This window comes from Podarcis vaucheri (genome assembly GCF_965113315.1).
Source record: "Podarcis vaucheri genome assembly, chromosome: 9".
Classification (NCBI taxonomy): Eukaryota; Metazoa; Chordata; class Lepidosauria; order Squamata; family Lacertidae; genus Podarcis; species Podarcis vaucheri.
Window position 1 is genome coordinate 81232760 of NC_138767.1, and position 25055 is coordinate 81257814.

General features: G+C 46.4%; 1 protein-coding gene across 1 annotated transcript; it reads left to right on the plus strand.

The window, feature by feature from the left end:
• The first annotated feature begins 4558 nt into the window (after positions 1-4558).
• RCN2 (reticulocalbin 2) lies at positions 4559-24697 on the plus strand. Its single transcript, XM_082238417.1, has 7 exons — positions 4559-4727; positions 7000-7105; positions 18552-18748; positions 19321-19434; positions 20290-20386; positions 22444-22586; positions 23971-24697. The coding sequence occupies exons 1-7, from the start codon at positions 4590-4592 to the stop codon at positions 24121-24123; spliced, it is 948 nt and encodes a 315-aa protein (XP_082094543.1). The 5' UTR covers positions 4559-4589; the 3' UTR covers positions 24124-24697.
• The last annotated feature ends 358 nt before the right edge of the window (positions 24698-25055 follow it).

The window sequence follows — 25055 nt, forward strand, 5'->3', positions numbered from 1 at the left end:
GCTTTCCCGCTCTCCTTTTCCCACTTCTGCCGCCACGGAGCGTGCGCGGCTGGTTTTCCGGGCATGCGCGGCAGCGTCGCCCGAAGGCGCGCGCCCGCCACTTCGCTGCACGAGGGAGAAGGAGGCGCGGGCTCGGCTTCCCGCCTGAAAAGGAAGGCCCGAGAAGCAGGCGGGAAAGCCGGGGCCGAGCTCTCCTCCCCCCGCCCTCCGGGCCAAGGGCTGGCGGGCTCGGCGCTGCCCGGAGGAGCGCCAGGATGAGGCCCCGGCCCGGCCGGCCTCGGGCCCTCGCTCTCCGCAGCGGAATGCTTCGGTGCCCCCCCGGGATCCCTCCCTCGCGGGACCGCCCTTGGACTGCGCAGGCAGAGCCGCCAGGGCCAGGGGCCGGGCAGGCCAGGCCTCCTTCGAAGCCGTCTGGGTTGGCGGCCGACCCAGCCTCTTGCGGGAGCGACTTCCCACAGCCCGCGCTGCGTGAATCGGGGGTCTCTGCCCATTAACAGAGGGCTCTCGAGAGCCAGTGTGGGGTGGTGGGTAAGAGCGGTAGACTCGTAATCTGGGGAACCGGGTTCGCGTCTCCGCTCCTCCACATGCAGCCTCTGGGTGACCTTGGGCCAGTCACACTTCTCTGAAGTCTCTCAGCCCCACTCACCTCACAGAGTGTTTGTTGTGGGGGAGGAAGGGAAAGGAGAATGTCAGCCGCTTTGAGACTCCTTAGGGTAGTGATAAAGCGGGATATCAAATCCAAACTTCCCTGGAAGGAAGGAAAGGCGTGGAAGGCCAGGAGGAGGCGCCGCTGTCTCTCGAGCTGCTTGCCCCTCGTGCTCAGGAGCAACAGCCATTTGACTTTGGGACCCGTGGCAGCAGCAATGGTGGCATGAAGTGGAAAGGGGAGGGTTCAGTGGGTTACCATGGGGAAAACGGGGTGGGGGAGTGCTGCAAGCAGGGGGGCAGTCTCTACTATCCCCATGTTTGTAATGTGATCAGGGGGCTCAGAAGGAAAGGAAATGCAAGGACAGTGGCAATTATAGCTAGAAGAATGTGTGCAGAATAAATACAGTGTCTCTTGCAAAAACAGTAATAGGTGACAAAACAATCAACTTGGCATCTTAAAAAAAGGCATTTCCTCTTCACTCACACAGGAGGGAATGCTTCGTCCAAACGGCACCTCCAGTTTTATTAAGCAATCAAAATTTCTTTAATTAGCTGACAGCTCTAAAGAGTAGGTTTTCTGTTTATCACAAATAAGGCAACCCTTTTTATTGCTAGGATCATCAGTGCTTTAGGGTACGCATTCCCCTAAACATTTTGTGAATCTTTGTACTTTTTTCTCGAGTCAAAATGACAGTACCCCTAAACATTTTTAAAGAAAAAAGCACTGGCTAAGATCACTTTTCAAACTTTAGGTTTCCATGTAATTGGGAGGAATGCAAATTCGGTTTTGTCATTTGCTGACATTTTCCTCCAACACGTAAATCTGCCTCATTGTTCTCACCCATCTGACTCCTGCCAGTACTTCATGCATTCCCACTCATGTTAGTGTCAAAAGAACCAGGAAAAGCATGAGCTCTAGAAAATTCAATACAGTGTTAAGAGAACAACAAACGAGCATTGTAGCCTTGTAAGATATTGGACTATTTTAGAATTTATGAATGCTAACGTTAAAAATTCACAAAACAGATCTTGGCTTACCTGCTAAGGATGGCTGTAAAGAGGAAAGTTGCTTTTGTTGCTAAGGAGATCTTGTTGAGCTTTGAGTAAACAAAGACAGCTTGAAAAGGCATTCAGTGTGAAAACACTGTTGCTTGCATCTTCTGACATTTCTTGGCTTAAAAGTGGTTTTGTGCTACCTGATTTTGCTATCCACCTTTCAAGTACAAATTCTAATGCAGATGGTACATAAAAGTATTTATTGTCATCCTTAGAAGGGCTGCAGCTCAGTAGAAGAACATCTATTTTGCATGCAGAAGGTTCCAGGTTGTTAATTGTTGCTAATTAAATTTGAAGATTCATGTTCAACTTCTAGCATCTGTTGCCGCTCACTGTAGGCAGTACTGAGCTAGATGGGCGATGGTCTAACCCAGGACGGGGGGGTGGGATTTTAAAGGGGTGGGCATCCAGGAAAAAAGGTCAGCAATCCCGCCCACCATTGGACTCGCCTTGGGAGAGCACTTGGAGGTGCAGGGATAACGTTCAGCAGCCTTGGGAGACTGGATACATTGGTGGGGGGAGCATTTGGAGGTGCAGGGAGAGTGCGTTTTGATTCTGCACTGGTACCTCAGTTTTCAAACATTCCGTTCCGGAAGACTGTTCAAGTTCCGAAACGGTAAAAAACTCAAAATGGAAATCGTGTTTCCTGTTCGACTTCTGAGGCGCATTCAAACACCGAAGCATTTACTTCTGGGTTTTCAGCGTTCAAGTTCCGAAACGTTTGTCAATGGAGACGTTTGAAAACCAAGGTACCACTGTACATGGGTTTAGCTTCACATGCTATCCCTGGAACATAACCCTGGTGTAAGTTGAGAGTCAGCTCTAACAATTACTTCATCACTAAAATACTTTGAGTCAAGTCATTGTTTATAACTATAGATGACAATATTGAAATCAGAAAAGTAAGTAACTCCTGTGCTGTCTGCACTGCTGACTCGAGACCAAAGCTGAAGTGGCAGGGGTTTTTTTTTAATCCTCACAACAACTCTGTGAGGTGTGTTCAGTTGAGAGGTCTTAGAGCATGTTTCATAAAGATTTGAACCTGGGATCACATCCCCACCATGCTCTGTAAAGGCACATACCACTCTGACATGACTAGTTTGCAGACCAGAAATATCTTCTAGGCTTTGTATTAGGAAGCCAATTGCTCCCATGATGTAGAAGAGGCATTGAGATCCAGAACTGCTTTAGCCTTCAAAGTGTAGGCAATGTTTTCCCTAAAAACAGTCTTATCTCAGACCATTTTTTTTCTTCATTCAAAACCATCACCCTCCAACTGATCCATCTAAGGCTATACTGAGCTGCAAAGTCTGCGGAAGGAAGCATGAAGTGCTCCAAAATCTCCTGGTAGACGGCTGTGTTGACCCTAGACTTAATAAAGCACAGTGGACCAACACCAGCTGATGACATGGCTCCCCAAATCTCTCTTCTGATGAGAGCAGCTTTTGCATCTCATTTGGAAACCAAGGACCCAGAGTCTGGGGGAAGAATGGGGAGGCACACAATGCCAGACGCTTGAAGTCCAGTGTGAAGTTTCCACAGTCTGTGTTGATTTGGGGAGCCATGTCATCAGCTGGTGTTGGTCCACTGTGCCTCACTATGCTTTTCCTCCCTCTCTGAGTAGCTTCTAGTATTTTTCGCTCTATAAGACGCACCAGACCATAAGACGCACCTAGTTTTTGGAGGAGGAAAACAAGAAAAAAAAAATATTCTGAATCCCAGAAGCCATAACAGCAAGATGGATCACTGCGCAGCGATCCCTCTCGCTGTTCTGGCTTCTGTGATAGCCGCATGCAGCCTCTTCAGGGCAGCGGGATGAAGGCTCCCCCTGCCCTGAAGAGGCTTCGCGCAGTGAAGAGGGATCTTGGGGGCTTTTCCTTGGGGAGGGAGAAGGGCAGCCCGTCAGTCCCTTCTCCGTCTTCAAGGAAAAGCCCCTAAGAGCCACACAATACAGTATTTTGAAATGTTTGTTTGTGAAATATTAAGTCGCCTCTTAAGATGTCATAACTAAATTCTGTTTCATGCTTCTTAATATCAAGGAGCAGGTTTTGTGGATACAATTGGACACCATTTTCAATCAAGAGGGCAGAGTGAAATTTTCAGAACTGCACTGCTTTTAACCAATTTTTGCATGAAGGTTCCCAAAATGAAGGAGCAGGTCTTTGTCTATATCAGAGGTTGGCAACGTAAGGCCTATGGGCTGGAAGCGGCCCATGAGGGTTGCTTAACTGGCGCATGAGCCAGCCCCGAATTGAGCTGCCTGCTCGGCAAGTCCCCATGCGCTGTGCTAAACCAGTGCTGCACAGTGTGGGGACTCTCTTCTGTGGCTCTGGATATCGCATCTGCACATGCCCAGATGCCGGAAATCACTTCTGCGCAGGTGCAATTTCTGGTGTCTGGGCATGCACAGAAGCGATTTCTGGCACTGTGGACATGTGCCTATGTGATTTCTGGCGTTGTGCTGCGCTGGCCCGGTGCATGGAGGATCTCGGTGGGAGTGATCCGGCCGATGCCCGGTAAGCCTTGCTGCCCGCTGGTCTGTACATTGGGATGCAGCTGGATGCCAGATGGTGTGGGGAACCTTTCAAAATAGATTTTTAAAAACTTGGATTTTGTAGTTTGATTTTTAGCGTTCCTGTGCAATGCAGGTAATTTGTCCCCCTATTTTAATTAGGAATTAGTTCCAAAGCAGGGTATAATACCGGCAAAACCCCCGAAAACCCTATGTACGGAAAGAGAACGTGGCGTGTGCGCTGTTTCACCGTTCCTCACGAGACGCTTTGCGACGGCTTCGCGCCTTCGTTCCCGGGAGCCGCTTCCGGCCCCGCCAGGCGGCTGCGCAGCGGAAGAGCGAGCCAGCGAGAGAGAGAGAGAGAGAGGCCGCGATGCGGGCGGCGCCTGGCCCTCCGCTGGCCCCGCTGCTGCTGGGCCTGGTCCTGGGCGTGGCGGCCGAGAGGCAGCACTACGGCGGCGACGGCGAGCACCGCCCGGACTACGACCGCGAGGCGCTGCTGGGAGGCCAGGTGGGTCGCCCGGAGGGAGGGAAGGCCAGGCCGCCGCCGCCCCTTCGGCCACCTCGAAGCCGGCGGAAGGCGCGCTCCCAGGTCGCAGCGGGGCCGAGGAGCCCGAGTCCCTGGGCGCCCGCCGCGGGGAGCCGGTCCTGCCGCAGGGCCGCGCGGTCTCGGCTGGGGAGCCGGGAGGGCGGCTTAGGGGCGCCTCGAGCTGCCCTGGGCCTCCATTTTTATGGCAAGGCGCCTCCCCTCCGCGCCCGAAGAAAAACACCCCGAGCTGCGGCACGAAGGCTGCTAAGGGCCTGGGGGGCCGAGGGCCTCGCTTTCGCCGGGTGCCCGGGCACCCAGTCCCTGGGAGCTCGGGGGGGGGGTCGCTTCTAGGGAGGGGGACGTGACCCCACATGCAAAGATGATGCACCAGTCCCCCCCCCCCCCAGTCAGAATAAGGCACTCACAAAAGGCAGAAAAATGAGGACAGTGACCCCCCTCCTTTTGGGATAGGTAACACAAAGAACTGGGACATCGTTGTATATGCTGGGGGAAAAGAAGCAACCCAGGTATTGGTTGGGGCTTCAAGTTGCTTTTGGACCTCAGCAACAGGGTGCACTGTGTTTTCTGTGTGAAGAAATGGATGTTTAGAACTGCTTAAATGAGTGCTAGTTATAGACCAGTCTCTCTAGATTAATTAATAATAAGTCAATAATGTGAATCATGATAATACTATATAGCGTGTCTAAAACATTCAAAGTGCTCTTCTGGATATGTTTGCATCAGCCTTATAAGGAGGGTGAACAGTGGGCTCTTGCACAGTTCCCATTCATGACAATGGAGCTTGTTCCAGAAAACGTTCCCTTGGGTTGTGTACTTTGGAGTCAGATTTGCCTGCCTGAGGTTGCTCCTGCATCTTGCCTCTGCATAAAGATCACGGCACAAATAAACTTAAGTTGCCACCAAATCTCCTATAAGCCAGAAGTGAGGCACCTATCACTATCACTCCAGATGTTGCTAGATTACATCTCTGATCATCTCTGCCCATTATCCATGCTGGTGGGAGCTGATGGGAATGGGAGTCCTGCAATATCTGGAGGTTCACAGATTCCCCCCCCCCCTTTGTGGAACAACTCCTTCCCCCTGGGACACACAAACTCCTCATTCAAGTTTACAAATGCATATCACTTACATCAGTTGCCATTCAAAATCAGGATGGCAGGGCAACTGAAATATTGCTTTCCCCACACTGCACTGTTTCAGTGTATGGTTTTATGCAAAGAAGGATTTCTGATATGTGATGTGCAGGACCAAGGCATTGGCAATTGCCTATTAATTTGGAATATCCTTGATGCTCTCTTTCCATACATGCTGTTTTGATGATGCTCTTGTTCCAAGCCTTAGTGTCTGCTAGATCCTGAAGCACGAAAGAGATTGGTAGTGGCAGGGTGGCAGTTGCCATTGCTGGAGAGCACTAGGTGGCAAAGATTTTTGGACTGCCCCTTATCTGGCACTTCAAAATAGGACCTTCAGATGATGATAAAAGAGGGCATGTTTGTGTAACTGGTAAGATTTCAGATGATGAAACAGTTATTTAAACTATTTCTAGCCAGTTTGTTGCCTACTTGCTAGAATCTCTCATCTCCTCCCTGTGCAATTATTAGGCTGGATTCTGAGTCTAACAGCAGCTGTAGTTTTAGATGAACCAGCTGGAATAAAGTGATATATACCACAGCTTTACTCATGTTTACTGAGAACAGACTCCCACGAGAGGTGGTGGACTCTCCTTCCTTGGAGGTTTTTAAGCAGAGGTTGAATAGCTAGCTGTCATAGAAGCTTCAGCTGAGATTCCTGCATTGCAGGGGCTGGACTAGATGACCCTTGGGCCCCTTCCAACTCCAAAGTCTCACTGAGAGCACGTGAGTAGCCAAGCCCCCCCCTCAAGTAAAACAATAGAAATACTTAACTGACCAATCACGGTGGTTCTGCCCCCCCCCCCAACAAAAGTCCTGTCCTTCCTAACAAAAATCATGGCTACGCCCATGGCTGAGAGTCATTCTTACTCCCAAGCCCAGGGTTGCAGCCTTAGCAGTCAGGCAACTTTCACCAGTTTTGGGAAGGGGCCCAACTGCCACGCAGTTCCTTTTAGTGAGCAGCAGCTGGGTATTTGATGGTAGGAGTGGAGGATCCAAAGATGTTTTGTCTGCTGAAAATACCTTCTTTGACAGCATGCCAAAAGTGATAAACCCACCCAGATTCTGTGCTCATTTTTAATGATTTCTTGTTCCCTCCAAAGGAAGAAGTGGAAGAGTTTGCCAGACTGAGTCCAGATGAGCAGCAGAAAAGACTGAAGGGTATTATAAAAAAAATTGATGTGGACGCTGATGGCTTTCTCACAGAAGGTATGATGTTATGAAAAGAGTATTTACCAATAATTCATGAAAAAATATAGACATTGTACTATATATAAAGATCTCTACGTCAGCTTGCAGCAGATATGAATCCTAACCAAACCACATAATTCAGCTGTTGGGTAGCCCAAGGGTGGGCTTCTTTGTGGGCCTGCAGTCTGACCACAACTGCAGGTGGACCACTTCACTCTGGCCAGTTAGACTATTTCCTGAACTTCAACAACTGCTCAGCAAACGGCTGAAGGATGAGAAGCGAGAGGACAAGCTGCGGATGACCCGTCCAATACAGGTGCTTCTGTATGAATGCACTACATAAGTTTGAGTTGGCCCAAATAATGTATATGGGGTGGAGGTTTCAAGATGGCCACCGACCAGAATGAGTCTTAACGCATTCACACTAACTGCAACTTACCAGATGAGACAATCCAGTTGAGAAACCGTTGAGAAAACAGCTGGTATACGAGAACTTCTGGGCTGAGAGAAACGCTGGGTGAGTCAGTGTTTTACCGATAAGGTGAGGAAGAAAAGAAACGAAAGAATTAACTCCCCTCCATTTCATTGGATGTAACTCTTTGTGGGACTCTGCGCAAGATTAAGACTTAAGCCTTTGCTCCATTGTGTCCCTGAGTGGTTGACCAATATATGGTCTGCACAAGGAAGGCATGTAAACTCTTGGGAATTACGCCAAACTTTACAAGTAGCTTTCCTGAACCTCAGAGAAGACAAAGTAAAATCACCAAGTTTTTCCTTCAGGAGAGTAAAGAAGAGTCGAGCAAGCTGATACAAGATGAAGTATCCCCTATACTTCCTGCCTTGGGCTGGTCAATACATCTTAAAGGGGACATGCAGGAACCTAGGAACATAAGTCCCTCAATAAATTGGCCCTAGACTTGGCCTTGGCAGAGGACATAAACAAGGCCAATTTGAGAAATAAATTGGGGTTAACCTATACAGAGGCATTCTTATGAACTAAGCAAAAGCCCACCCAACAACAAGCCATTTCTAAAGGCACACAAGCAGAGGAGAGAGACACTGACCTCCAGGATCAGCTTCATATGGTTTGCTTAGAATTAACCCTCATCAAAAACTTTCTTACAGTAAGCAATGGGCTGCTTACAACATTGGTGGAAAAGTTTACAACTTAAGAGAGAGCTTTAGAGCCAAAAGATACGGAAAGGACATCTAGACAAACCCAGCCAGTAATCACTGCATTGGCAAAGGAAAATACTGAAGAAATCACCAAAAGACTGTATAACAAAAAAATCTAAAGCACTGAAGAAAAGTAAAAATATTGAGGACTTCCGGGTTGGCGCCATCGCCGAATGGCGGACTCCCTCCGAGCTCCGGAGGGAGTCTGCTCGGCAGGGGCTGGGTCCTACCGCGCCGGCGACGCGGGGACCCTTAAAAACCATGGGCACGGAGCCCGTGGACATGGGGACTCGGCTGGTACCATTAGCGCCCTCCCGACTCGTGAAGGAGCCTTTTTAAAGGCTACGGATCGGGTGCCGGGGAGCGGCGTGGTACTGTGAGTCTATCGCTTCCCCTGCCGAGCGCAGCCGCATGCCATTCGTCGGAGAGCGCTGGCTTCTTCCATTGGAAATTCGGACATTTAACAACAACCCGTGAGTAATTGGGTAACCGGGCACAAAAGGAGAAAAAAAAAGAATTTTTTCTTCGGATTCGGCACGAGCGGGGGGGATCTAAAAAGGAAGTCAGTCCCCTCCCTGATTGTAAACACGCTAAAACAAGGACTGGGAAACCAAGATCGTTTCAGAAGTTTATTGCTGACAAAAATGATCAATTCCACGATGGGATACTATAAGAATTGTGCTGGAGGAGAAAAGTCGAGGGCAAGAGGGAAAAGGCAAACCCCCCCCCCCGGGAACCGGGGCGATTCGGAGAACCTGGTGGGAGAGACGGAGAATTTGACAGCTGTCAAAGTAGCTGTCAATCTTGAGAACATAAAGAGGACTTTGTTACAAGTATTTTGCTGGTTAATTTTGTTACAATTGGACATAAATATGGATACAAAATGTCGGGGGGGGGAGAAACAACAACTTGACTTTTGGATTAGAGGACACAAAGTTACTGCAACCCCCCTAGAGGGGTTTCGTGACATTACAAGTGGTGTATGTGGAAAACTACTCTGGGATGTGCACAGGTCTTATCTCCTGGGAAAGCAACAAAACTGAAATATTATTTTGTCTACAGAGGTGTTTATAAAACAATAGAATTTTTCTATTGAAGCAAGGAAGGAACTGGACGTAAGTTTTTGTTCCTGAATAACAAACCTCTGTAGAGATACTAGATTTCGGAATAAGAATGGTTTTGCAGCTGAACAAGACAGAAACCTGAGAAAGTAAGAAACAAAAGAGCAAAGGACCAACTACGTCACGGAAAGAACAATGGGAGGAGCAACAAGGACCAAGGAAAACTAAAGGCCTCTATCAGACTGGATTTTTGAAGTTAAACATCATTAAAACAGCAAATTTAAAGAAAACCGGCAAGATGGATTGAGAAAAATTTGGCTGTGGACTTGAGACCTCCAGGCCGACAACATATAGACTGATGGACATGGGGAATCTAAACCGGGGAAGGGAGGGGGAATTCTAGAATCCAAAGGCTATGTAACCAACTTTTTGAATTTTCTTCTATCTTTTATCTTTTATCTTTCTATATAACTTTGGTATTTTGATTTAACATGTTTTGGAAAAAAAAGGGGGAATTCGTGGAAGGAAATGGGGTAGATCTTGGGGGGAAAATCTTTTTTCTATTTCTATTTTGTTAAGTGATGCTAAGATTGTAATTTAAATTGGCTAATAGGTACAACATATTAGGTTTAAATTGGGAATGAGAGCTTGTGGAACCAACTTAGGGAAAGGGGAATACAGTCGGGAGGGGAAGGAGGGAGTCCCAGAAAGAAGGTTACGAAAACAAGGGTTTAAAGTTGGCCTCTTTATTTCTTTCTTTTCTTTATCTTTTCTATCTTTTCTATCCTTTCTATTCTGTTATTATTGGAAATTTTAATAAATATGATTATAAAAAAAGAAAAGTAAAAATATTAAAGACTTAAAGAAGAAGAATAAAACTCAATGTGCATGTAAAAATCAATTACAGAAGCGTTACATGTCGATACCAACAGATTCCACTTTGGATACAAATAAGCCTGCATCAAAAGCCCAGAGGAAAAAAGGGGAAAGGAAGAAGATAGTAGCAAATGCTGCTAAATCACAGCAAATGTTAGAGAAGGAAAATCCGACAGAGGAGAATAAAGCAGATGCCTCAGTTGAGGTTGCTGCTTTGACTCCAGGAGGGAAAGCACCTGGGAACGAGGGAAACAGAGAGGATACTGTCCACAAAACTGAACTTGACCCAACAACTGATTATCCAGAAGCCCAACGTGACTTTTCACCAGGAAAAAGGGTGGAATTTGGTGATGATCCCACAAAAACCAGTTATGGCAAATGATCCAAAACTGAAAGGCCTCCTTACCCAGGCAGAACATATAACACATCTGCTGCTTATTCTAGATAAGACCTTACCAGGAGCAAAGAGGCCTGATGATACTGTCTTCATAGAATATCTATACTATGACAGTGTTAGGGCATGAGCAGTGGTTACTTTCAAGGACCCAGATCTAGCCAACTTTATTTATAAAATCAGGGAGTTTTTAAAAAAATAATAGATAGGCTAGAAATTATAAGATTTTTCTAAAACGGGGCAGCAGTGGCATCCTTTCTTGGTGATATGGCTGTCGAGTGCAAAGATAGAGATTCTCCGAAACCAAACAGTGATGAAAACCTTATAGATCTGAATTGGACCCAAGAATCCTTGCTCCTCTATTATAAACAAGAGACATCAAAACTAGAATGGAAGACTCCACCTACACATAAGCCACAATACTCTGTGATCAAGTGGATAGAAAATTTTACTTCAGAAGAGAAAGCCTTAATGTGTCAATATTGGACCTTGCCAACTGTGGCCCAAATAGAAATCTTGGAAAGGCTAGACTTATTGAGAAGCAACACAGAAGAAGAAACGGGCTTAAAATTAAAGGAATTTAAGTTGCAAGTGATAAAGGAGATAAAAATTGGGAAAGGGAGAACAAGTCCTGGGAAAGTCAAGCCCAGAGATGTGATGGACGATGGTACAGTGAACGGACAGAACTCCCCAAAATGACCCCACATTACAACGGGTTACGGCAGAGATAAATCTGTTATCAAATAATAATGTACAAAGTAAAAAGGAGGAAAAGGAAAACTTATTTCCTCCTGCGACCAAAACAATTCATAAGATGTCAAATCCTGGGCTCTGGACAGAAATGAGATACCTAGGAGGAAATTGGATCAACACAAAAGGAAATTACTCCATTGGCCAATTTAGAAAGGAAAGGCCCAGTGATTACAGATGTGAGTATAATATGTCCAATGACCAAAACGATTGAATATCCAGATTGTCAGGGAACTGCCATCGGAGGGACAGGTGGTGGAAGGGCTCACAGAGGTTGGGAGGGAGTCAGCAGCGAAAGCAGGGACCAGCAGGGGGAGAGATGGGTCTCTGGAGGAAGGTCTCATGAATGCGGAGAGAGACGCAGCAGCTAAAGCAGGAACTAGCAGGGAAGAGGGAGGGATCAGGGACACGTCCAGCGAGAACAGCGGGGAGGTGTCAGAAGCTCCCATAGGGAGACCCATTCTTCGCCGGAAGCTGCCACGTCGTGAGTCCAGAAGACGCGTTTCTGTTAAGGAGCTTCTTTGCTGGAAGCGCTTCCGCAAACAACCACTGTCGGAATCTACGAGTGACTAGGGCAGACATGTTTGAGGAGCTCTGTCACACACAGAGGTTTGTGGAGTGGCACAAACTCTGAGGGAGCATGATTTTACGCACAAGCAGCTAATCATCCCATCACAGCATTCCGACAGTCTCTGTACGCTGCCTGTGCAGGAGAAGGCATCATGAGCGACCCAGCCGGAACCGAAGGAGCAGGGGTTGGAGCTGGTCCAAGCTTGGAAGAAAGATACCGAGCGTTGGAAATCCAACTTGCGCTGCAGACGGCGAGGCTTGAGGAGAGAAGGGCTCAGGATGCAGACAAGAAGGGGAGAGCTACCCAGTTCACCAGAAAGGTACCAGGATTGGTGCAGAAGTTTGGGGGGGACCCCAAGGACTACCATGCCTTTAGGACAGAGATGCAATATGCCCTTAATGTGCAGTTTGATGAGTTCCCTGATGAGGAATCGCGAGTTGCTTTCGTGATTGGGCATCTTGAGAGGGGGGCGAGGGACTGGGTTAGACCCCTGATGGCAACGCACAATGACATCCTAAAGGACACTATGAAGTTCTTTCGTGCAATGGATATCATGTTTTCCAGCGATATTGAGGAGGGAGTGGTGCGCAGACAGCTAATGGCTTGCAAGCAGGGAAGCCGATCTGTCCGTGAGTACTGGACTGAGTTTACCATGCTGGTTCACAGATTGGGGTGGGACTTATCGGCGGCACCCATTCAGATGCTATTTGAAGAAGGTCTTTCTTCGGCTGTGAAAGACGAACTGTCCCGGAGCCCCAGGGCGGTGTCTATGGATCAGCTAACCAAATCTGCGCTGACCATAGGAGCGCGCCAGGAGGCAAGAGCTTTGGAGAGGCGGGAAGGTAAAGGGGAACGTTGGAAGGAGTTCCGCATTCCAGACATTCCTGAGCCAGCTTTCCCGCCGGCAGAGCCGATGGAAATCGGAACAGCGCGCGCAGTTTCAAAGCCCAGCAAAGGGGGTAGGAAGGAGGGAAAAGGCGCCCGGAAATGCTATCTCTGCCAACAGCCAGGTCACTTTGCCAGAGTCTGCCCCCAGAGGAAGGAATGGCAAGGAATGGTGGGAGCTGTTGAGGGAGGAGTGGAAGAGATATCGGAGCAAGTAAAAGCCAACGCCTGGCTGGCACCGTCGGGGCACAGCAGCCAGGCCAAAGAGCAGTGAAAGTGCCCACGCCAGAACCTCCCCAACCTGCCCTAGTGATAGAGGTGTCACTAGAGTTGCAAAACGGATACCCTCTGAAGATTAAGGCGCTGTTGGACTCAGGCAGCTCCTGCAATTTCATGAGCAAGGAGTTTGCAGCTGAACACCAGATACAGACGATCCCTTTAAGCAACCCCCTACAGGTGACCACGATCGATGGCAGGGAGCTGTTGGGAGGGGAAGTCAGCTTGCAGACCGTCCCAATGACAATGAGGGTGGCAAGGCACACGGAACTGATAGCGTTTAATGTGGCCACCTTGGGAGGGGCTCCCATTATTTTGGGGATGAGCTGGCTGGCGTTACATGATCCACTGGTGGGCTGGCATCAGAGAGTGGTTTCCTTTGGTTCTGCACATTGCTTAGAACACTGCAGGGAGGGAAGGGGTTCAGCAGGAGCCCAAGCTACCCTAGCAGGGACGGAAGTAACGGAGAAGGTGAAGGTACCACGACAATACGCAGATCTCAGCGATGTGTTCAGCGAAAGGGAAGCTGACCAACTACCCCCGCATAGACCCTTTGATTGTCAAATCAATTTACTGCCTGGGGCGCAGCTCCCCGCAGGCAAGTTGTATGCCATGTCAGACAGAGAAATGCAGGAGTTACGAGAATTCATTGACAAGAACCTGAAGAGGGGTTTCATCAGAGAGTCAAGGGCAGTGGGAGGTAGTCCCGTGTTTTTTGTGGATAAAAAAAACACGGACAAGCCGAGACTTGTGTGTGATTTCAGGGCCTTAAACGCAGTGTCAGAACCATTGGCCTTTCCCATGCCTAGAATAGATGACATTTTGAACAGGGTGCGGAAGGGAAAGATTTTTACCAAGCTGGACCTAAGGGGGGCGTACAATCTGATACGTATAAGGAAAGGGGATGAATGGAAAACCACCATGTTCACCCCTTTGGGGGCATTTGAATATCTCGTCATGCCATTTGGATTACAAGCAGGCTCAGCGTGCTTTCAATCGCTGATGAACCACGTACTAGGGCCTTTGCTTTACAAGAATTGTGTGGCCTTCCTGGATGACGTGTTGGTGTATTCTGAGAATGAGGAGCAGCATGTGAGAGACGTCAGGGAAGTGTTGCGCAGGCTGCTAGACAACCGGCTGTGGGTGAAAGTGGAGAAGTGTCAGTTTCATACCAAGGAGGTGGAGTTCCTGGGGTACCGCCTGTCAGACAAGGGATTAGCTATGGATCCCGGCAAGGTCCAGGCAGTGCTGGAATGGAAAACTCCCAAAACAAAGAAGGATGTGCAGAGGTTCCTAGGGTTTGGGAACTTTTACCGTAAGTTCATCCGAAACTTTGCCCACCTGACGGCGCCCATAACGGACTGTCTCAGCAGTAAGAAGAAATTTGTTTGGACTGAGGAGGCGGAGCGAGCTTTTGAGGAGCTAAAAGAGGCCTTCGCCTCTGAAGAACAACTTCTGCATGTGGATTTACAAAAAAAGATGAGAGTCGAAACAGACGCATCAGATAGAGCCATTGGGGCGGTGCTTCTCCTGCAGCCAGGGGGGGAGGAGTCAGAGTGGAGACCGTGTGCGTTTTTTTCGCGAAAACTGAACAAATCCGAGAGGAACTACACGGTGTACGATCGAGAACTTCTTGCTATCCATGAGGCTTTTCGGAGATGGAGGCACCTGCTAATTGGCGCACAACATAAGGTGCAAGTGTGCACTGACCACAAGAACCTAGAGTATTGGAGAACGGCACGAGTGCTCAACCAACGGCAGTTGAGATGGGCCCAGGAGTTCTCCAGATTTAACTTTGAGATTTGTTATGTGCCAGGCCCAGAGAACGTTAGGGCGGACGCTCTCTCACGTAAACCTGAATATTTGGAGGGGGAGGGAGCACCCGAAGAGAGACATGTCATTCCAGAGGACCGCTGGGTGTGTGGGGCGGCATTGGTGGGGCAAAGAGAACTGGTAGAGGGAACGGAGAACGATGAATACGCACAGGACAAACTCAGGGGACTCAGGAGGGAGGGAGATAAACACGGAGGTTTTGAGGAGAGAAACGGGGCGTTGTACTACAAGGGAGCGTTATATATACCGGAAGGAGAGTTGAGGGGGAAGGTACTCAAGCAGCTGCACGATAGCCCCACCGCAGGGCATTTTGGACAACACAAAACCATGTGGCTGGTTACCAGGGAATTTTGGTGGCCCAAGGTCAGGGAAGATGTGCGGGAGTATGTGAGAGGGTGTAACCAATGCCAGCGAGCCAAGGGGGAGAGGCGGGCACCGGCAGGGTTATTAGAACCACTACCCACACCTGAAAGACCATGGGAAACAGTGGCCATAGATTTTATCACTGATCTGCCAAGGTCCAGAGGGAAAACAGCCATCATGGTTGTGGTAGACCTGTTAACCAAAATGGCCCACTTTATAGCCTGCTCACATGCGGTCACGGCAGAAGAAACCGCTAAATTGTTTGTAGAAAATGTGTTTAGGTTGCATGGCTCCCCCTTGAGGGTGGTTTCAGACCGAGGGAAACAATTTACTTCCAGGTTCTGGAGGAAGCTCATGAGCTTACTGCATGTAGAGGTTAATTTCTCAACTGCCCGGCATCCTGAAACCAACGGGCAGGCGGAAAGAGCCAATGGCGTCCTCCAGCAATATTTGAGGTGTTATGTGAATGATAGAGAGAATGATTGGGTGGAGAAGTTGGCGTTGGCAGAATTTGCCTACAACAATGCAGAGAACGTGTCCACGGGGATGAGCCCCTTTTTGGCTAATTACGGGTGCCATCCCCGAGCCTTCCCAGGGGGGGAAGGGGAGAGCTGGAGCGTTCCAGCTGCAGAACAGTTCGTAGAAGAAATGGAAGCAATCCATCGCCAGCTCCAACTTAACTTAAACAGGGCCAAGGAGGAATATAAGAGGCAGGCAGACAAAAACAGAAGAGAAGGTGAAACCATTAGGGTGGGGGACCAGGTGTGGCTGTCAACCCAAGGGTTACCATTCAAAGGGGGTTGTAAGAAGTTAAGACCCAAAAGACTGGGCCCATTTGAAGTCACGCAGCAGGTCAACCCAGTGGCTTTCAGACTCCGGTTACCGAACCACATGAAGCTGCACCCAGTTTTCCACAGGTCGTTGCTGTCACCGTATAAAGGGGACAGAGAAGGGAGGGTCACTAGGGGACCAGCAATGGAGGAGAGGGAACACAGCTACCATGTAGCGGAGATTCTCGATTCCAGGTGGAAGGGAGATCAAGTAGAGTATTTGGTAATGTGGGAAGGGGAACCGGAGTCGGAAAACACCTGGGTCATGGCAGAGGATGTCGACGACGAGGTTTTAATAGAAACTTTTCATCAGAGGTTCCCACGTAAACCTCAGCCAGTGGCGAGGTTCCGGAGGGAATACTTTGCCACCACCGACGAAGAAGAAGAGTTGGAGGGGTTCCCTGATTCCGAGGAGGAGGAGGATTCAGCGAGCCGGAACGAAGACCGATGGAGGGAAATGTTCGAGACGTCTGAAGATGAAGAGGATTCTTTTCGGGGTTTTACCTCCTCACCGCCCAGAGGAGAGGGAATGGGCGGGGGTGAAGGGGGCCCTGGAGGGGAGGTGGATGTCAGGGAACTGCCATCGGAGGAACAGGTGGAGGAAGGGCTCACAGAGGTTGGGAGGGAGTCAGCAGCGAAAGCAGGGACCAGCAGGGGGAGAGATGGGTCTCTGGAGGAAGGTCTCATGAATGCGGAGAGAGACGCAGCAGCTAAAGCAGGAACTAGCAGGGAAGAGTGAGGGATCAGGGACACGTCCAGCGAGAACAGCGGGGAGGTGTCAGAAGCTCCCATAGGGAGACCCATTCTTCGCCGGAAGCTGCCACGTCATGAGTCCAGAAGACGCGTTTCCGTTAAGGAGCTTCTTTGCTGGAAGCGCTTCCGCAAACAACCACTGTCGGAATCTACGAGTGACTAGGGCAGACATGTTTGAGGAGCTCTGTCACACACAGAGGTTTGTGGAGTGGCACAAACTCTGAGGGAGCACGATTTTACGCACAAGCAGCTAATCATCCCATCACACAGATGCTACCTTGAGTAAAGAAACAACGAAAAATAATGATATTGAGCTGCAACAAAAATGGGCAAACCTGGGATTGACAAGGATTAAATCGTCACAAAACTAAAGCTAAATTAAATTGCCTGAAAGATTGTGAGAATTACATCCTTTCTGCTGCTAAACAGCTAAGAAATGAAGACTTTTACCTGCCACAGACTACTATTTCCAACTGACTTGTGATTCTAGCAGAAAGGGACAAAGTTGACCCTCCAGAAACTACTAACGGGGACAGGGTGAGTTCTATAAAATGGGCCCAAAAGGATGCTGCTCCCTGGGTGGGTCAACCTAGGCCTGGGTATAAACATGCCATTGGAAAATGAGACCCTGGAAGAAAATCTCGCCCTGGCCACCAGGGGTATTGTGTATATAGTTTTCACTCAGGTCCATGTCAGTTAATATAGGTGGGAAACCCCGGAGTGTTTTTGTTACAATGTTGACAGCCACCTTCCTATAAAAGCAGGCCGGCTGAGCTGTTCAGTTCAGTTCAGTTCCAGCTTACTATAAAGAACCCCTTGGAGAAATCTCTGTGCCATCTGCTATGTCCACCCACTACTTAATACTACTACTCAATGGATTTTATTCATTCTCAACTGGGGCAGAACCAGGGGTAAAGCCTGGAAATAGTCTTGCAACATTTAATCAGCAAATTCTGTGTCTGCGTTATCTTTTTTCAGTCCAGGGCTCATCTGCACTATATATTTGGAGCACTGTTATCACTTCAAACCTAGTTTGTTAAGGGCATTGAGAGTTGTTAGGGTGCCCCTATTGCCCTCACAAAACTACATCTGGGATGAGGCATTGATTGTAGAGCCACACTGGGAATTGTAGCTTAGGGAGGGGAATGGGCTCCCCAACAACTGTCGGCACCCTTGACAAACCGCAGCTCCCAGGATTCTTAGGGGGAAGCCATCGCGGTTGATTCCCTGCCTACTGAGAGCAAGCAGGTGCCTTCCCTGTACTCTTTTGGCACCTGCTACAACCATTCTTGTTTAGAACAAGCCTACCAAGATGCTTAGAAAGTTGAGGCAATTTGAATCTGTTTGTATGTTTTAAAGTATGGTTGTGATTTTTTCCTGATTTCACTGTTTTACCTTTTTTAAAACTGCTTTGAGGGTTTTCCCCTACAATCAAGCAGTGTATAAATTTTATTTCGCCCAATAGTTTTTATTAGTTTTCCAGATTTTTGGTGTATAAATGTTATGAAATTGAAATGAAACATGCTATAATAGTATTTTAAATGTTTAGTGCAGGTGGGTCACCATTTGTTGTGGAGGTAGCATGAGGGTTGCATCTGTGCTTAAAGCAGCCTAGAAAATGCTGGCTTCCTCTTAATATTTATGGTGGGGAGGGGGGAATCCCTTCACCTCCTTATGTTATGGGAAATCTCCACAGGTGAGCTGAGTTCATGGATCCAGCAATCTTTTAAGCATTACGTTGTAGAAGACGCGAAGCAACAGTTTGGTGAATATGACAAAGATGGAGATGGATATGTATCCTGGGAAGAATACAATATTCAGATGTATGATCGTGTGATAGACTTTGATGATGATACGACTTTGGAAGATGCCGAAGAAGAATCTTTCCGGCAGGTGAGACACCATGTGTTCTCCTGCAGCTCCAGCCTGGAACATCTGTTGCCTCCCTTGGTCAAGGCCAGCCCTGTGGATGAGAATGCCACAAGTTCAGAGTGTGAGAGATCCTCTCTTAAGTTTTCTAGCCATTGCACTAATTCCCCCTTCCTTGCCAGTCGGCTTGACACAAGGAAAGAATAATAATTATAACTTGCCTGTAAACAGTTTTTTGTAAAGTTACTCATCTGTGTGAAGCTTTTTAAAAAATTAAGCACTATGTATACAAATATGACACATTGTACTTCATAGGTTTCCTTGACAGATGTGGCATTTGCTTACATAATTTTGTAGTTTCTGTATTTTCTCATTTTACATCACTAATCACACTCTGACTAGAGCCTTTATCAACCCTCTTTTTGCTAGATATAAGTTATGATGAACTTCTAACTCCTCTCAGTGTATATAAGATTGATCTTGTAACATGTATTTAAAATAAAAGGAAAAGCAGGTTAGGTTTATGTAGCTTGAAACTAATGAATACAATATGACTTCCGTTCATGTAACTGTTATTCCCCAAACTGTTTTCTAAGCTCCATTTAAAGGACAAGAAGAGGTTTGAAAAGGCTAATAGGGATGGAAGTTCTGGCCTGAATCTGGATGAATTCATTGCATTTGAACATCCTGAGGAAGCAGAATACATGAAGGCAAGTTTTGAGAGAAAGTGTCTACCACGGGGAATGCTGTTTGTTCATTCTTCAGATCCTGAGGGACACTATAGGGATGCACAACATACAGATTTTTCTAAGTAAAACAAGCTTCTCCATAGCATTGAAAATCCATCACTGTACTTTTACATATGCAGGAAAGGTGGTGGCGATGATGTTTCTTCAGACTGCAATCCAGTGCTCAGCCGCTGGGGGGCGGGATTTCCACTGAAGCCCGTGAGACCTCTCTCTCCCCAGGCTGGGGCCCTGCAATGCTGTGTAACAGCTGAGGGCAAGCAGTCCTGCATATGCCACATTGAAATGAAGGGGAGAAATCAAGGAACCCTCATTTCAGTATTTGTTTCTGATGCTGTCAAGTTAGAAACCCTTATAGCTGCTTCATGTAAAAAAAGTGTGTGTTCTTGAATGGCCCTTCCTTTCCCCTCACCTCAACAAATTTTAGCATGGGAGAATATTCAGTATCTTCTGCACCATTTGTGCACCTTTTTTGTTCTATCTACTGTGCTCTCACACTTGCTTAGGACAATGGTTGGACTTCACTAACAAAATTATTTACCTGAGTACACAAGTTCAAACTGTTGTCTTAGTGCAACTTGCTCTCTTATTTGGATGATGATGAAATAAGTTCTAAGGAAAATGCAAATAGCAGAATGAGCATTCACTGTGTTGGTGAGAATTTGCCCAGCTACACAGTGCGTTCATTCTTGTCTCTTGTATTTTTACTTGGAATTTAGTGCACCTCATCCAAATTAAGAATCCTGTGAATTTCTGCAGGCGCTTTAAACACTGTTGGTTAACTGACCAAAGTTACCCAACCTTTTCTCTCCCCACTAGGAGTTTGTAATTCAGGAGGCTTTGGATGAACATGATAAGGATGGCGATGGATTTGTGAGCCTTGACGAGTTCCTTGGTGACTACAGAAGAGATCCAAGTGAGTGGGTGGGGAATGATGTTAGAAGTGTCATAAATTCTTTGCATTGCATTTGCAAAGTACATCTGTCAAGGTCCTTACTTTTACACAGGTGTTCTCCATAAACTTTCCACTCATCTTCTCTTTGGCAACTGGTTGTTTTCTGAATAGCAGTGACCTTGTGTGCCTTGTAAATGTGGGAAGGAGAAAAGAGATTTAGCTTCTGCAGTTCTATGACTATTGCTGTTCAGTTTGTAAGCATTTAAATAGGAATCTGCCCATCTCCTTTTCTATGGCAGTAATGCTCTTTGGCCCTAAATCTTTGGAGTAATGTGGGGAGTTAATATAAGCTGTCTGGTTTTTGATACAGCAATATCATTTTTTTCAGAACTGAACTGAACTCACAATAATATAATTGGGGGGAGGGTTGCCATCAGAAGGTGTTCATTCACATTTAATGAAAAACACCCTTGTTGATTCAGTGGGTGATAACCAGCATTGCACAAGCTCAACTCCCTTCCTCTGCCATGCAGCCCCTCCATCTCCTATGAAGGTCCCCCAATTCTCTACCACATTTTTTTTGGCGGGGTGTGTGATGCATAGGATGTTCTGAGAAAGTAGAAGTCCTGCTGCACAAGCGGAAATCAGAATCTGTTCTATATTGCCCATACTTGGTAGTTTTGCTTGTCTGCTGTGATTCTGGTTGCTATAAATATTTATGTAACCTGTTCTCAGTTTCCAGTAGGTATGCTGTCATCGGCATAGTTGTTTTTTAATTATTTGCAGATTTAACAAACTAGAGGAGGAAGAGAAAAAAATAATTAAACCAATAAAATAAGGAGTGTGTACAAGCAATCCCCGTTTATGCAGGGGTTACGTTCTGAGGCACCACGTGCGTCGGTGAAATCCTGTATGATTGAAACCCATTGAAAAAGCCTGCAAACAACCCATTCTGCCCCCGCCCTCATCCTGCCCATTTTGTGACATTTCAGTGACTTTATGATGTTTCCGGGTCACTTGTGGGTTCGGCGCAATGCACAGTTGCACACACATCAAACGTGTGTAAATGGGGGGGAGGGGCTTCCTCTATCTAATCCAGGGGTAGGCAACCTAATCACCTACTGAATCTGGCCCGCAGTCAGTCTTGGAATCAGCGTGTTTTTACATGAGTAGAATGTGTCCTTTAATTTAAAATGCACCTCTGGGTTATTTGTGGGGCATAGGAATTCGTTAATTCCCCCCCCCCAAAAAAAAAAGTCCAGCCCACCACATGGTCTGAGGGACGGTGGACCGGCCCAGGGCTGAAAAAGGTTGCTGACCCCTGATCTAATCTGTCTATACACCAATAGTAACCAAACAGTCCCTCATCCATTCACATTATGAATACAATAACATACATCTTAAGTTAACTTAAATGTTTCATAAAAGCCTTCCAAATGTCCAGAAAAGGATCCACAAGGTAATGACAAAATTCATTCAGTCAGACCAGAAAGTGTGTACACTGGACAGCCTCACGCCATTTGTCTCAACCCGCCTTTCCCAGTGTTAAGCCTCCAATATCTCTCTGTAGTAGACGGCACCTTCCTATGCCAGAGGTGCTGAGTTGAAATAATAATTATCTGTATTATTCAGATAGGTTAAGAGCATAAGCAAAATATCCTATGGGATAGTATATATTTTGCTGATAAATTTTTAGAGACTTTTTATCAATGAGGTTTATGATTTATTGTTACGTTGCTTTGGTTGTAAATCACTTTGGTCCTCACTGGAATGAAATGTAATATATTAATTGTTTATTTTTTTAAAATAAAAATAATTCAGATATTTTTATTTAATTAAATTTCCCCACAATGCTCTTTTTTTTCTTTTTTCTTTTTTGCATTATACCAAATGGTAGCCTTTTTGGCACATCCAACATTTGGAACATAGTTTTCATTTTGTTAATAATTGCTGTGACAACATTTTTGAAGTTTCTTCTGATACTGTTTCAGAAAGCATGGTTGCTTTTCCAGTTCCTTTATTTTAACTGATGGTATACAAAGGAAAGAGATTTAATCCATGTGAAAAATTGTGTTTAGCTGCCAGTGAAGACCCAGAATGGATACTTGTGGAGAAGGATCGATTTACAAATGATTACGACAAGGATAAGGATGGGAAACTCAACCCTAAAGAGTTATTAAGCTGGGTAGTACCTAATAATGAAGGTATTGCTCAGGAAGAGGTAAGAGCTTTGAAGAACTTTATGAACTTGATAGCCAGACTTCAATCACACAGTCGCAGATGTTCTGAGTCCTCCCTGGAATCCATTAGACTTTAACACACCTAATTGTGGCTCAGCATTGTAACAGCCTACTCTAGCAGTAGTGCGGAAGGCCTCCCCCATTTGGCCTGCAAGGCCATTTTGGCCCGCCTGTGCCCATCTAGTGTGGAGCAGTATACCTAAAGGAGTGTCTCTATCCTCATCATTCGGTGTGGACACTGAGGTCCAGCGCTGAGGGCCTTCTAGCAGTCCTCTCAGTGGGAGAAGTGAAGTTACAGGGAACCAGGCAGAGGGCCTTCTCGGTAGTGGCACCTGCCCTTCCTACCAGACTTTTAGAAGACATCTGAAGGCAGCCCTGTTTAGGGAAGTTTTTAATGTTTGCTGTTTTATCGTGTTTTTAATACAGTCAAACCTCAGATTCCGAACACCTCCGTTTTGGAACGTTTTGGCTCCTGAACACCAAAAACACGGAAGTAAATGCTCCAGTTTTCGAATGTTTTTTGGAAGCTGAACATCCGACGTGGCTTCCACTTGAGTGCAGGAAGCTCCTGCAGCCAATTGGAAGCTGTGCCTCAGTTGTCAAACATTTTGGAAGCTGAACAGGCTTCCAGAACGGATTATGTTCAACAACCAAGGTTTGACTGTATTCTGTTGGGAGCCGCCCAGAGTGGCTGGCAAAACCCAGCCAGGTGGGTGGGGTATAAATAATAAAATTATTATTATTATTAAGCAGGTAAAGATGCAATTTTCTGCTGAAAGTGGGTTTATCTGATCCTTGGCTTAGGCAGAACCCTGTGCCTTTGTGACTGCCACTGCACAGGCAACCTTCAGATTACAGCCCCCGTGCCTGCAAAACCTTGTGTCGTAGCCTGAGTGATAGCAAACCACGTGGGCAACAGAAAACGCCTCACCTGACATCAGGTGATTGATAGGTAGGCAGCCGTATCTACCTGTTAAGATGGCCTGAAGAGGTTGGTGGAACCTAAGCATCCGGGTCTCCAGCAAAAAATAACTCCCCAACTTAGCACTATAGATTTCTTTACTCCCTGCTGCAATATCTGAGCAGCATAGAGAGATTTTTGGAGGATGAGACTTTAATCTGGCAATCCAGCCCCTACCCCTGGCAACACACCAGTGTAATATGGACAGCCAAAAGAGAATGCAGAAACTACTTGGATTTCTCCTTTCCATCACATGTTTTTATCATATCTACACAGCAGATGATACATTATTTCTATGAAACTCTTTACAGGTACCGTACAGTCTTTTCAAATAAGAAAGACAGACAGGCAGACAAGAGATGAATTTGTGAGCTACTTTAATGCTTGTTAATTTTATTCTCTAGGCTGTCCACCTCATTGAAGAAATGGACTTGGATGGTAACGGAAGGCTGGCAGAGGCAGAGATTCTTGAGAATCCAGATCTGTTTCTCAACAGTGAAGCCACAGATTATGGCAGGCAGCTGCATGATGAAAGCTTTTACCATGAAGAACTCTAGTTTCCAAGAGACTCTATTCTTTCTTCCAGAGTTGGATTTTTTTTTTATGTGTTCAGCTTTGAAGACAGCAACACAGTAATATACTGGTGTCTGCAGCAGTTTCTGCATCCCTGGGTTTCTTTGTACATTGCCTTTGATGTTTTAGCCTCCATAATTTTGGTACTACAAACCTATTGTACTTTTAAAGGGAGCAGACGCCTTCTCCAGCATTTCATGTTTTAGTCCTGCTTTCTGAAACATACTTGAAAAAATGCAAAGATGTGACTATGTGATAGGATAGAGAATACCACTAGTTTGTGTTAGATTTTGGGAAAGAGGAAAAACTATTACAATGTTTGTTTCATCTTTGTAAGAATCTTTCTGTATGAATATCCAGAAGGACTAAAGCCTTACATATTTGTAAGGTTTCTGTGTATATTAACTTCTGTAGATGGTGTTTATAATCTGAGAATCTTATTTTTGCAGCTAGATGGCAATTATTTTTACTGTAATGATAATCGCTTTAGAAAGTGTATTGTGTTTAAGTAAGAAACAAACTTTAAACACTAAAGATTAAAAACTCAAAATGTCCTCATTTTTTCTTGTCATTCTTGCTATGACTCCCTTAACTAGGGCTAAATGAATACATTAGACCCACTATTCTCCCAAAAGCACACAACGTGGTTTACATGAAATAATGCAGGGATACAGATACAAGCTTTAAAAGCCAACATCGGTTTGAAACAGCAAATCAAAATTCTTTAAAGCCCTGTTAACTACATGCCTCTGAAAGCCTTGTTTTCTCCAGCCGCATAAAAGAAAGTGGCAGAGGGACCAGGTGAATCTCTTAGGAGCCTGTTCCATGTCCACAGTATCACACTTCACTGTTGCTATGTATTCCTTGTCATTTGTTAGGATCCTAAATGCTTAACTTGAAAGTATATTTGTATCAA